General features: G+C 46.1%; 1 protein-coding gene and 1 long non-coding RNA gene across 5 annotated transcripts in view; one reads left to right on the top strand and one right to left on the bottom strand.

The window, feature by feature from the left end:
• The window catches only part of Pcsk6 (proprotein convertase subtilisin/kexin type 6), a 152,603-nt gene that overhangs the window by 4,736 nt on the left and 134,433 nt on the right, over window positions 1-13,434 (bottom strand). For all 4 annotated transcript variants that reach the window (XM_048790370.1, XM_048790369.1, XM_015493134.2 and 1 more), the window contains 3 exons: window positions 13,040-13,127; window positions 8,938-9,041; window positions 2,967-3,096 (listed from right to left, as the gene is read on the bottom strand). In XM_048790370.1, the coding sequence (XP_048646327.1) occupies window positions 2,967-3,096; window positions 8,938-9,041; window positions 13,040-13,127 (322 nt within the window). The remainder of the gene's footprint in view (window positions 1-2,966; window positions 3,097-8,937; window positions 9,042-13,039; window positions 13,128-13,434) is intronic.
• Window positions 3,390-10,471, top strand: LOC125612509. The gene is made up of 3 exons (XR_007342928.1): window positions 3,390-3,403; window positions 8,255-8,259; window positions 10,335-10,471. It is a non-coding gene; the product is annotated as an uncharacterized LOC125612509 (long non-coding RNA).

The following is a 13,434-nucleotide window of genomic DNA, read 5'->3' on the forward strand; positions in this document are numbered from 1 at the left end:
CATCTCTTACCAACATGCACACCAGTGAGATGGGAGCTAGGCCTAAGCCCAGTCACTTAAATGAATGTCAGTTAGCTGGTAGACCTGGGCATCTCGGGTCATGACTGATGGGTGTGGAGTGGGCTATGGTAGAGAACCAGTAAGACACAGTATCTCTTCTTCAAATACGACCTTACTTGAATGTGGTAGGATGGAAGGTTCCTTGGTTTTCTGTTGCTGTGTCTCAAACTGCCAACAAAATAATTCATTCTCAATGGCTCCCAGTTCTGCAGGCAGAAGCCCAGGCAGGCTCAGCTGGGTTCCCTGCTTAGGGTTTCACAAGGCCCAGGACATGGTGGCAAGCTGGCCTGGGCTCTTATCTGGAGGCATGGGAGAAGAATCCAGCATCATCCTGCCCTGAGACAGGGGTGATGCTGCCCCTGTGTCCTCCCGCCTCAGCTGCCTTGTGGTTCCTGTTTCCTCCTGTCAGGTAACTGTGCTGGCAGGTGGTTTTTTGGGCAGAGGGTGTTTCAGATGCCCCTGGTTCTTCTCTAATCCCTATTTCACCCCAAAACCCCATGGCAACTTTCCCCTGCCACATTCTGGAAGGGAAGACACGTGCCCTGCAGCTCCTTTTCCCTGCACCATTCTGGGGCCACTCCCATCAGCCTCCCACCTTATGGATCTGCATGTGAGAGCTGGACACAGGCCACCTGCTCCAGGAGCCTTTGCCAAGCTTCAGTTTAAGTACAGACTAAAGCAGAATGCATGTCCCCGAGGGTCTCTATCTTACTGGGCATCCAGTGGGAAGAGGTGGTGGGGGGATGAGAAATGAGTCTGCCCCTTGGGCAAGTATCCTACCAAGTTGCTCTCTTTTTCTTCCAAGATATCTTTGCTTGTTCCTGAAGGTCCTCTTACTAAGGCATGGGGGTGACCAGAACCTCTTTTGAGATAGTTTTCATGGACTATTCTGAGCTTCAGGCCACAGCTTCCCCGTCTTTGCATTTGGGTTGCTAACCCAGCAGGCCTGTGCGCTGACCTGACTTCCATATACAGCCCCCTGGACAGGCCAGTGTTCTGTCCTAGCTGCCTTGTCCTACCCACAGAGATGGCCAGAGAGACAACATTCTGGGACCTGGAGGAAGACTGTGGCTCTCTAGAAGCAGATGCTGTCCACATTGGGAGAGACCTACAGAACTAAGTGGACCAAGACCCTTCTTCCTGGGGAGGAGTCCACCCTGATGGGTTCTTCAGGGCCAGAGGACTCTGAAAGATGAAAGTTCCCCCACCCCACCTCCGGGTACTGGGGATTGAACCCAGGGGCACTCTACCACTGAGCTACATCATCAGTCCTTTTTCATTTTTTGAGACAGAGTCTCACTGACTTGCTGAGAGTCTCGTTAAATTGCCCAGGTTGGCCTTGAACTTGCAATCCTCCTGCCTCAACCTCCTGAGTTGATGGATTACAGGTGTTCAGTATTGCCCTGGCTTGAAAGATGGAAATTCTGTGAAGAGCCAGCACTTTATCACTTGGTGGCTCTGCAGGGCTCTTCCTGGGGTGTCTGTCCTAGACACCCGGTGTGTCAGCCCCAGCACTGGACTCCCCTTGGGGTAAACAGCTTCTCCTCAAATAAGAAACTCCTGATCCTTCATGTCCAAGGAGGGGCGTACAGTGGCTGTCTGCATCCTGCCTCCTGGAGGCTGGGGACACCATGGCCTCTGGGCACCACACAATAGGTCTGCCTGCCACAGGTGTGGGCATAGCATTCCCTGGAATCCAAGATATTTGACAAATTAAAGTGATTATCACTTTTTAGTTCCAAGTTCTCCCCAGATGCCATTCTTACTTTAATTATCTGCAAACCAGCTGTCTGGGGAAACTGTTACTTCAGACAACTGTGCTCAGGGCCCTGAGTAGGACTCAGCAAGGCTGGAAGAAATGTGGCGACTTTCCCATTTCAAACTGACTCAGTAGAAGGGCTGGACTTTGCACAGACATGGGACCCCTACCAGAGCCTCTTGAGGGTTACATAAGTGTAAGGACTTGGTGATCTCATTGGCTTACTGTACAGTTGTGTGTTTTTAAGGGATTAGGTGACAACCCACAGCAGTTCTCAGATTTGCCTGGGGACAGGCCTCATTATGGGGGGCACCTACCAAAGCCTATGTGTTGCCCACTGATCATGATTGTCCCAGGCCTCTCTTGCTATGAGTCTATTTCAGACAGAGGGTACCACCCCTTCCCTCACAGCCCACCCCACTGTCACATCATTATTATCACCTTCAGCTCCTGCCTGCTGTTCTCTCCCCAAATATAACAGGCTGCCCTGTCTTGCTGCTGGGTCTGGGTTTATGATGTTCCAATATGAGGCAATCTTCAGCAAGACAAGAGGAGACCAAAGCACATGGCTTCTCCCTTAAGGACCAGTAACACAGCCAAATTTCCATTACCACACAAGGAAGGTGGACTGTGTGTGTGTATACACAGGAGTAAATGGAGAATGAGGGGGTTAAATATATGTGGATTCACTACAGAAGAAATGGAGTTAGAATGATGAGATGGTCAGGGTCCTTAGAATGTTTTTAAAAGCTCCAAATGTGGTTTCCAGTGTGAAGCCATCCAGTGTAGTCTGCTACTTGGATGTGAGTACCATGAGACAGGCACCTTGTTCTTCTGTTTCTTGCCCCATCCCAGCTGCTACCCAGTGCCTGGTGCATAGCAGGTATTCATCGAATAAGTATGCACTAAATAAACAAAGGCACAAAGGTTACCGACTAGCTTGTGATCTTGGCAATCACTAACTGTAGTCACTCCTTCCTCAGTAAATGGGTTCCTATCTGCCCACTGTACCTATAATAGCAGGTAATGTTGCACGTCCCTTCTCTAGGCCCCAGAAAAGACGCCACAACACCTGGCCCTCTGGCCACTCCTCTGTTGGACACAGCATGCTACCATTCCCCAGTGGCGTGAGCTTGGAAGACTGTACCTTCGACACACTTTGTGGGGCAAGCCAGGCATCTCCTCTGGGTAGAAGCCCTCACCACAAGATGGCACACATTTCCAGTCTTGGAAGTGGAAGTTTTTTGCACAGTGAATACATTCTTCTCTGCTGGGCCCTGAGAGGTACAGGAAAGGAAGCAGATGTCAGGGACTACTTGCTGAAGGTCCCGTCCTAGGCTTGTTCCAGTGTCCTGCCCTGTGAGGTTTATGGTAATGTTTTAGATGTCCCAGGCCAGCCACACAGTTGGCATTTACCAGTTGCTCACTGAGGACTGTGCTGTGCTCACTAACTTTTAGGTGGGTATTGCCATTCCCCTTTCACAGATGGGGTCATTGGACACATGATCTGACCTCAGTAGGGAACATGCCTTCCCATGGCCCATACCATGATGACTGGCCCAGATTCCAAACACTTCTTTCCCTGTCAGGCTTAGTTAGGCCTCACTTCTGCTAGAGCCAGTGCCGTAGCCACCCATCAGCCACTGTGGCCAACCAAGATGTGCTGCAACTAAAATAGTACCCACTGGATTTCAAAGTCCTACTGTTAAAAAAGAATGCAACATAGTTCATTTTTAAAAATATTGATACATGTTGAAATGATAGTTTTAGATACATTAGGTTAAAGAAGATACATTGCTAAAATTATTTTCATTTGTTTCTTTTCACTGTTTTAAGATATGGATACTGTAGCTCAGTGGCACAGCTTGCCTTGCATGTATGAGGTGCTGGGTTCGATCCTCAGCACCACATAAAAATGAATAAATAAAATACAGGTATTGTGTCCATCTACGAGAGAGAGAGAGGGGGGGGGGGGTTTACTGAGACATTTAAAATTGCACCTGTGGCTGGTATTTGTAGCCTATATCATAGTCTCACTGGATTATCAAGGCATTTTCAGTAAGAAAAAAAAATGAGTAGGGGCTTATGGGGTGGGGAGGCGTGGCCTGAAGAGACACAACTTCTGAGCTAAGGATCAAAAATTATGGAGGAAATCCTGCAGCTTGGCCCAGAGTCAGTGGAATTGTTGCCCTTGGTCAGATGCTGTATTATAGTGACTAGACAAATATCCCCAAGAACTATTTGACAAGGGACCTTAGACAGAGGCAAGGAGGTGGCCACTGGCTGGCAGTTTAGAAGGCTGAGAATGGGAAGGAAATCATCTCAGATGCTGCTATGTTTTGGATATGGTTTGAGAGTGTCCCCAAATGTCATGTGTTGGGATCTTGGTCTTCAGTGTGGCAGTGTTGGGAAGTGGTGGGACCTTTAAGAGGTGGGGCCTAGTAATTATTTCTGGTCCCTCCTCTCTCTCTGGCTTTCTGTCTTGCCATGCGATCCCTTCCTCTCAAGGGCTCCTGCCATCGTGATGCCATCTGCCATGAGATCCTCACCAGAGCTGAGCTGATACTGGCACCATGCTTTTAGACTCTAGAATGGTAAGTTAAATGAACCTGTTTTCCTTATAAGCATGCCACATCAGTTACTTTGTTTTAGTAACAGAAAACAGGCTAATCCACTTAATTATGGTAAACTTTTTTATCCCAATTTAATATGATTTTGGTCTTAGACTGTGGACTGAAAGCTAACACAGTGATAGCAACTCTTCTTGGAATAACTGGACTAAGTTGAGGCTTCTCTGCTGCATCAAAGGAAAATTCTTTGCAGAAGTTCCAGAGCCCTGGGGGCTCAAGGATCTGGGGCTACTCTATATCTTAGAACCCCCTAGGAAGAAATTATGAGCTCTTCCAGGCTAAGCTCATCCTTAGATAATCAAGAAGAAAAAAACCCAGAGGGCTCAGGATTTTGAGTGGGAACTAGAAGCAGGATCCTCTGGGGGTAATGGGGACTCTATAATGGTCCAGAGTCTCCAAATGGGGTCCTTTTCCCCCTGTGATTGTGATTGAAGACTGCCCCAGGTACAGTAGGGATTCAGTCAGGTTTATGTTGTTCTCAGTGGGAAGCTGGTCTCTAGCTTTGACCAACCAACCTTCCTACACTTTATCCCTAGGGAGCATCTGCAGGTCAAGGTGGTGGGCTCTGTGTACTTGGAAGGGCCTTCATTCTGTGTTGGGACTCAGAGGATGTTCAGTGCCTACCACTGCCTCTCCCCTCCTGCCTTACTGGCTTAACTCTGTCACCTCCACTGTTCTTCCTCCACACTACAATCTTTACTTAATGCCCGAGGAGCCTCTGTGTTGGCAAAGGAAGCTTATTCTTATTGGTCATCCCTTTGATGCTCAATTTATTTACTTTTTGTTGGTGCCGTGGATCAAATCCAGGGGTTTGTGCATGCTAAGCATGCACTCTACCACTGAGCTACACCTCAAGTCTAATGTTCAAATTTTTAAATGTAAAATTTGATTATGGGCTGGGGTGTAGCCAAGTGGCACAGCAATTTCCCAGCTTCTCAGCATGTGTGAGGCCCTGGGTTCTGTTCCTAGCACGATTAAAAAAAAAAAAAAGAGTTGATACACATTCAGTTGGGGAATATGAAAAACTCTGGAGGTGGATGGTGGTATTGGTTGTAAAAGAGTGAACATACTTAATGCTACTGAACTATACATCAAAAATTGGTCAAGATGGGTGGTGGAGATACTGAGCAGGTGGATAATGGGCATCAAACACAGTTAGCGAAGGGGAGTAGTTCTAATGCTGTACAGCTCAGTAGGGCAACTAAAGTCTACCACAATTATACATTTCCAAATAACTAGAAAAGAGTTTGAGAGTCCCCAACACATAGAAATGATGATATTTGAGGAGATAAAAATGCTGATTACTCTGATTTGGTCATAAATAAGTACAAATATTATATGTTTATGAAAATATAAAAAACTGGTCAAGATGGTAAATTTTGTGTTATGTATATTCTACTGCAATAAAAAAAAGCTGATTGAACACACATTTTCTAAGCAAAGGTTTTTTTCGCAACTACTAAAAATGACTTTTATAACTCAGTCAAAGTCTCTCAAGGATTCCATTAAGTCACAAGTCATTATAGGCTTTGAACGCTTTAGAGGCACCCATGATCATAACGATAATAGTGAAATGGGTTGCGCTTTCGCTAACCCATTATGCTGCCTCATTCATGGACCCCAGCGCAAAATGAATGCAGAGCCCTTGTTCAGAAAGCAAGAGCAGCGTGCCATTACAGGAACTAAGACAGGAAACAATCTCTTTTCTCTGAAATCTCTCTACTGAGCTGTCATGGTGTTTTTATTTGTTATTTCATTTGCTAGGCCAAAGATGCCCATGGTGACAACTGACCCTCACAGGTCCCTGGGGCACTGTTCCTCATCCAGACCTGTAGGTGCCTAGATGTGTGTGTGTCCACTGGCTGCCAGTTGCTGACCAATGTCCCAGTTAGGTAAGTGGAGCCAGGTTAGTGCCACAGGTCCACTACATCAACCCATGGTGGACACACTGATCCCCAAGGGAATCACAAGCTCCACGCCAGGATGCACTGGGCACCTGCACTGAAGATGCAAAAGAAGCTCATTCCCTTGAAGTCACCTGTTGAGTGTGCTGGGGGGTACAGGGTGAAGACAGGTGATATTATGCTCTACTTGGATGCCACCAGGTACTCAAAACTGACCCTGACCTTTCCCATGACGGTGTCTAGCACATTGTGTCGGTGGTGGACAACAGCAGTCACTGTGCAAGAGTTGGGAAAGGAAGGCCAGGCAGCCCCATGGCTCTAGGGGGCAGGGAGTGGGCAGCTGAGAACAGGTCCTTCTAATGACACCCACACCTGATGGGGAGCAAGAAGCTTCCAGGTGACCATAAGTGGGGGGAGGGAGACTTCTGCAGCTGCCTGGGGTTGCACCTGTTCCTAGAGGTTAGAAAGAACCAAGGCAAAAAAAAAAAAAAAAAAAAAAAAAAAAAAAAGAAAGAACCAAGGCGCAGAGAAAATGGGGAAGTATGGAGAATCCTAGCTCCCAAGAGCTTTAGACTTGCATACTGTTGAATTAAGTGCCTGAAGTGATAGAGAAGACAAGGGATTGAGATGAGAAAACCTACAAGTGTAGCTCATCTACAGCTCATCAAGTGGTCTGGGGACATGGAGAAAAAGAAGTGAATTGAATTATTGAATCAAAAGTGTTATAAACTACGTACCTGAATGTTACGAATCAAGGGACTCTGACATTTAAATAAGCATCACGAGTGATGCTTCTTAATTGACATGGACTAAACAAACAATGAGTCAAGAAACAAAAAATAAAAAAATAAAGATGACAGATGAAAAGATGACAGGGCAACATGCTAGAAGAGCTGCTGGGCTGACCACAGGTGAAACTCTTCCAGATGCTGAGCTTGGTTCCTTCTGGGGTTGTCCCAGGAGGGTATGGAGGTGGCTTAGGGTCAGCCCCAACCATCACTTGTGATTCTGGCCCTGACCACATCCTTGGTTACTCTTGGCATGTCCACTCTTGAACAGCCCAGGTGCAGCTACAAAGGGCTAGGCTGGCCACACTGGGGAGGGTGGGCTGCCCCATCCTGTCGAATTTCTGATGAATGGTGTCATGGCAACTGATTTAGCAGACACCTAATTCTTAAATTTTTAGGCTATGAAAACTCACTTATGTGAGTTTCTCAGAATACACCATTCTGTGCTGGGGGAAGGAGGAAGGACAAAGAGGAGAAAACTTCATCTGAAATATATCTGAGCCCACAAACTCATGGTGTGCCTCAAGTTACTTGTGCAGATAACTGCAAAATTAAACTCAATAAAATGAATGCAGTCTCCAAGATATTCTGCATAAAAACTGTGCCTGGAGACATCTGTGCTATAATCTTTGTGGGGAATTACAATACATGTAAAATTGTTTATAGTAGTCTTTTCCTCTTTGAATAAAATGCTCAAAATAAGTGAACACAGGTACAAAGAATTAAGGTTTTGTTTTGAAACATCCCCATCCCTATTCCCACCTGGATCCATTTCAGCTTCTTTAGGAGGCTTCTGAATCTTTATGGTGTTAAATTTTAGTGCAATAATGCAGCAAGAGCCAAGCTCCAAGGCAAGATGGCTCATGAGCAGTTCAGTAACTTTTATCCCTTGCCTGAAAGCATCCACTGCCTGGCTGCATTTCTTTTCTCTCTTTTCCTTTCCTTTCCCCCTCCCTGCCCTCATATTTCCTTCCTCTCCCCTCCCCTTTCCTTTTGATCCCCTTCCTTTTCCTTTCCTTCCTGGGATTGAACCCAGGGACACTTTATTACTGAGCTACATCCCCAGTCCTTTTTTTTTTTTTTTTTTAAAAAAAAAAAACCTTTCATTTTAAGACAGGGTTTTACTAAGTTTCTCAGAGTCTTGATAAGTTGCTGAGACTTCACCTCAAACTTGTGATCCTCCTGCCTCAGCCTCCTGAGTTGCTGAGATTACAGATATGCACCTATAATTATTGGCCTGGCTGAGTTTCTAATGCTGGGAAACCCAAGCTGCTTGCTCAGTGGGCCTTTGCATTTTTTTATTGCTTTTTGTTTTCTAACTTGAAAATTGTGGAATAATGTACATAACATAAAATTTACCATCATCTTAATCATTTTAAATGTTCAGTTCAGTGGTATTAAGTACATTCACATTTGTTGTGCAACCATCACTTCCCTCCTTTTCTAGAACTTTTCCATCTTCCTAAATTCATTAAACAATAACTCTTCATTCACCTCCTCTCATCCATGGGAGCCTTTGTGTTTTATTTTGCCTTCCTGTTTTTATAGTCTTTTTTTTTTTTTTTTCTTGCAGTGCTAGGAATTTTCTCTAGGGCTTTGCACGTGCTAAGCAAGTGCTCCATCACTGAGCTACATCCCAGTCCCTTGCCTTTGTTTTTTAAATGCTCTAATAAATGCATATGCCCATGATGTTCTAGGTTTGCTTTCTAGGTTTCAAGGTAGCTAGCCTAATCCTCTCAGTAACCCTGACTGCAACTGTCCAAGGAAACTAAGGCCTCTGGAGGTCCTGAGCTCACCCACGCAGGTTCGGCAGGTGTGATGGCATTCTCCACATCTGATCAGCTCAGAATCAAAGTAGGTGCCTGGCTCACAGTCTGGAAGACAGCTGCCCCGTGCAAGGCTGTTGAAAAGAAAAAGAGGCTGGTTTCCACATCTGTTCCAAAATTCTAATGAAATTATAATTTGCCTTCAAACATCTTTCACAGGAGGAAATGAAAGTTGTTGAAGCACAAGGCTTTGTGTCTCTGAAGGCTCCCAGCTAATGAAAGCTAGCAAAGCTCTCCTGAAGCTAGCTAGAGGTAGGCTGTGCCTTGGTCCTGGCACAGGAGGCCCAGGCCTCAGGCTCTTTCCTGTGCCAGCTTCTCTTCACTGCTGATTCTCAAAGGAAAACTGGAGTGTATGGGGTTACCACTGGTGGCATGCTGGCTCAGCTGCATGGTCTGAGTCCCCCTTGAAGTGTCAGATTTGCAGTGTATCAGGGGGGTGTCTGCCACAAGGCTGACCCTCAGCCCTGAATCTGCCCCTGCTTCTCTGGGCTTGAAACCTTCCTGACTTCACCATGAACTTGAAATAAGATCCCCTCCTGGGACCTGGCAGGTCTGCTTGATGTGGCTCCTGCTTCCTCTTTCACCCCATCAGTGCCTGCCCTCCCCTCACTCCAGCCAGGCAGCCCAGCCAGGCATCACAGGGACATAAACTGAGCTAGACCACCCACACTGGGTCTGGCTCCACCACTTCCCGGCCTGTAACCCCAGGCAGGCCAGCTCACCTCTCTGCACCTCCGTTTCCTCCTGTTAATTGGTTCCTACAGTATAACGTGCTTGGAAGACTCACTGAGCAAATATATGTAACTGTTTGGCATCTGGCACACAGCAAAGTACATAAATATCACCCACCATGATTTCTTTAGTTCCTGAGATTGTACTGTGTCTGATACATGCATTTTAAATGGGTGTGTCACAAAACATTATTGAACAAACTCTCTGGGCTGCATCTGTCAGATCTAGAGACTCCTGCTATGATATTGTGATTTAAAATTAGAAACATTTATTTGGTCTTCATCCTGTTACATAGCTCCTAAAACCCTTGGAATCAATAAAATAATAAATATTTTTTTGTGCATGATAATGAGATGACAGGTGGCTGGGGACTCCTAAGTAGCCTCAGGTTGGGGGCTGGTTGCCAGGTGAACCAGCCTCATGATTAGAGGACTGGGATTTTTAGCCTACCACCCCAACCTCAGAGGAGGGGAGAGGGGCTGAAGGTTGAATTAATTATCAGTGGTCAATGATAATAACTCATGATTCCATACTGAAGCCTCCAGAAAAACTCCAACAGAGTTCAAAAAAAGCTTCTAGGTTGGTGAATGAGAACACCTGCTGGAGGCTGGCACACCCCAACTCCACCAGGATAGAAGCTCTTGTACTCTTGTCCCTTTCAGACCTCATCCTATGCATCTCTTCATCCGGCTGTTCATACATTTCCTTTGTAACATCCTTTACAATAAATGGGTAAATGTAAGCAAAGTGTTTCCCAGAGTCCCGCGAGCTGCTTTAACAAATTAACCAAACCCAAGGAGGTCAGGGGAACTCCAATTTATAGCTAGGTGGACAGAAGTATGGCTATAACCTGGGACTTGTGACTGTCATCTGAAGTGGGGGCAGTCTTGGGGACTGAGCCCTTAACCTGTGGGATCTGACCTACCTGCAGGTAGCTAGTGTCAGAATTGAAATAGATTATAGGACACTCAGTTGGTGTCCTCTGGAGAATTCTTTTGTGTGTGGGGAAAAAACCCACACTTTTTGGTGACTAAGGGTAAGGGTGTTGAACTGAGTACGTGAGAGTAGGAAAAACACTTTGATTTTCCTGATTCTTTACATCTACGTTTAGTGGAAAGTTCTGTAGGTTCTCTATTCTAGTAACAGCAGTGGCAGATGCCCACCCAGGGCTCTTGCTCATCATGGGGCCAGGGCTGCTACGTGAGGCAGTTAAATCATGTCTTTAATAACTGACGTTCCCCTGAGATTATCCCCCTAAAAAGATGGATGGCCAGGAGGCAGCAGCTCGGCTGCTCTCTCACGGCTTCAACATGACAGCAATGATTTGAAGTCACAGCTTAAGTGGATATTGGGCAATAAAAGGAAGCTTTCTGTGGATTATGGCTGATGATGTTTCCAGAGTTTTCGAGCTTCTCTGAAAGCTTATCACTGCTGGAACCCTGGCTCCTGCTTTCTGCTACTGCTGGACAGACACTTTCTCCCAGAACACCATTCCTGAGCCTAGTACCTAGCTTCCCCCACCCGCCAGACAAAGAAATAGGTTTTCTAGGACCCCCCAGCACTTCACAGGGAAATGGGTTCCAGGGAGTTGGATCCGCAAAGCCTTTCCTCCTTGACACCCTCAGTTAGCAGCCTGGGGAGAAGGAGTCTGCCAGTGGGGCCTAGGACATCATAGCTGGCCTCTCTTAGGCCCTTGGTCATGGCCACCAGTGGAATGTCTCCTTTCTCTTCTAGCTTTTTTCCTTTGGGGAGTCTCCTTTCTGGACCAGTTCACCCTTTACTTCTGATCCTGCCTAGTCCAACCAACAAGTTTAAATAACGGTAGGTGTGACGTGTCACTTTGGGGGAGGGGTCTTGTTTTCCCTCCTCTCCCCAGGCTCCCAGGTTCTTGGCACTGTCTCCTCCCCAGTACTCATCTAAAAGAATGGCATAGGCTGACGCCATCGTAGAGCCTCCTGGGGGAAACCGGAACCTCCCTGTCTGTAAAGTGTGAAGAATAGTATCATAGGTTGCTGCAAAGATCAAATGGGGTGACACTGGGGTGAACATCTGGATAAGAGCTGATGCTTAGTGTTTTCCTCCTTCATTCCTTAACCCCTCCCCAAATTCATCTCTGTGGTGAATTCCAGTCCCATAGCATTGGAAGGAAGGGAAACTGGACTAGGAAAGTGGGCTGTCGCCTCACAGGGCTTCACTGTACAAACGCTGCTCCTTGTCTGCATGGGCAGTGTCTCCCTCACTTGAAAGCCTACTGGAAATAGTCTCAGGCTTCCCCCAGAGCAGCTGTATCAAAATCCACATTTAGACATGAACCTTAGTGATTCTTGGGCCCTTCATGGGAAAGAGGCACTGATCTCTCCAACCCCATCCCTTCTTTCTTTCCAATGCAGACCACAGTGCTAACACTCCCTCTAGTACAGAAGTGTCCACAGCATAATTTCAAAACAGAATGCTTTCTGAGTTTCTAGACAGTTTCTAGATAGTTATGTACATTTGATTGCCCTAAATGTAATTTGGTTGCATTAAATGGGCTAACGAACAATTCCAAACATAAAAAAAAAAAATCATGAACTCTGCATTTTTTTTTAATGAAGGATGTGTGTGTGTGTGTGTGTGTGTGTGTGTGTGTATCAGTGATAAGCTTTCAGAGAAGCTTGAAACTCATATATATGTAGTGGATGAACATAATACCTTAATTCATTTTTTTTTTTTTAAATGTGGTGGTGAGGCAAGCAATCTACCACCGAGCTGCAACACCAGCCCCTCTGCATTGTGTTTTTAAAGAAATGGGTGCTGAACTTCACAGGGCTGAGCATGGTCGAGCAGGGAAGACTGGGAATCTACAGAGCATCCCCAGGGAGCAATTTCTCCTACTAGGATGAAGATGCCAGAAAATGGGGTGTGTGTGGGAGAAACGACAATGATGGAAAAGAGGAAGGATGCATGAGCTATGGCAGCCCACCCCTGGGCTGGGCCTAGAGAGGAACTGGAGTAGGAACAATTATTGGTGCAAAGAAGGCAATGATGTGAGCTTCCCTCAAAGACTCACCTTCCAGTGGTCAGCCCTACTTTATGGTCAGCCCCACTGTTACTTTGAACAACTCTCCAAATGTTGCAAAAAATGTAGATTAGACCTGTCTTCACATTTCCCTCTTAAACAACCAGTTCCTAAGTGGACACATGATTTTCAGAGACTGGGAATATTTACTCTGAGAGGCTTCGGGCTTCTGACATTTTAACTTTCAAGAAAAGATGCAAAAACTTGGTGAATCAATGACAGAAACTAAATGCAGCTTCAACAGGTTGTCATTCTTCACGTTTTTAAAGCACGGAGGGTTACCTGAATCCTTCCTTACAGACAGTACATTTCTCAGGTTCATCCACACACTTTTTACAGCTTGGATGGCATTTAAGGCAGTTTTTCTGACCTGGAGAAAAACAGCAAGATGAGGAAAACAGAAGGGGCAGGTTAGAGGAAATCAAATCTGGAAAAGGAGCCTCCAGCATTTCACAGCAGGTGCGGGAGGGCGGCTCTTCCCCAGTGTCTATCTCCAGAAAGGATCAAATAATAATGAAACACCCAGAGGCCAGGTAGAGACCCTGTGCTCAGGTGTGGAGAGTGTCACTGGTGAGAGTCTTACCACTCTTTTCTGGGATAGGTCAAATTCCTTAAATAATTACCATATTTTGGAGGTGGTTCTTTGTTCAGAGGAGGCATGGTTTGGTTCTGCTTAT

The sequence above is a fragment of the Marmota marmota genome, unplaced genomic scaffold (assembly GCF_001458135.2).
Source record: "Marmota marmota marmota unplaced genomic scaffold, marMar, whole genome shotgun sequence".
In the NCBI taxonomy this organism is placed as follows: domain Eukaryota; kingdom Metazoa; phylum Chordata; class Mammalia; order Rodentia; family Sciuridae; genus Marmota; species Marmota marmota.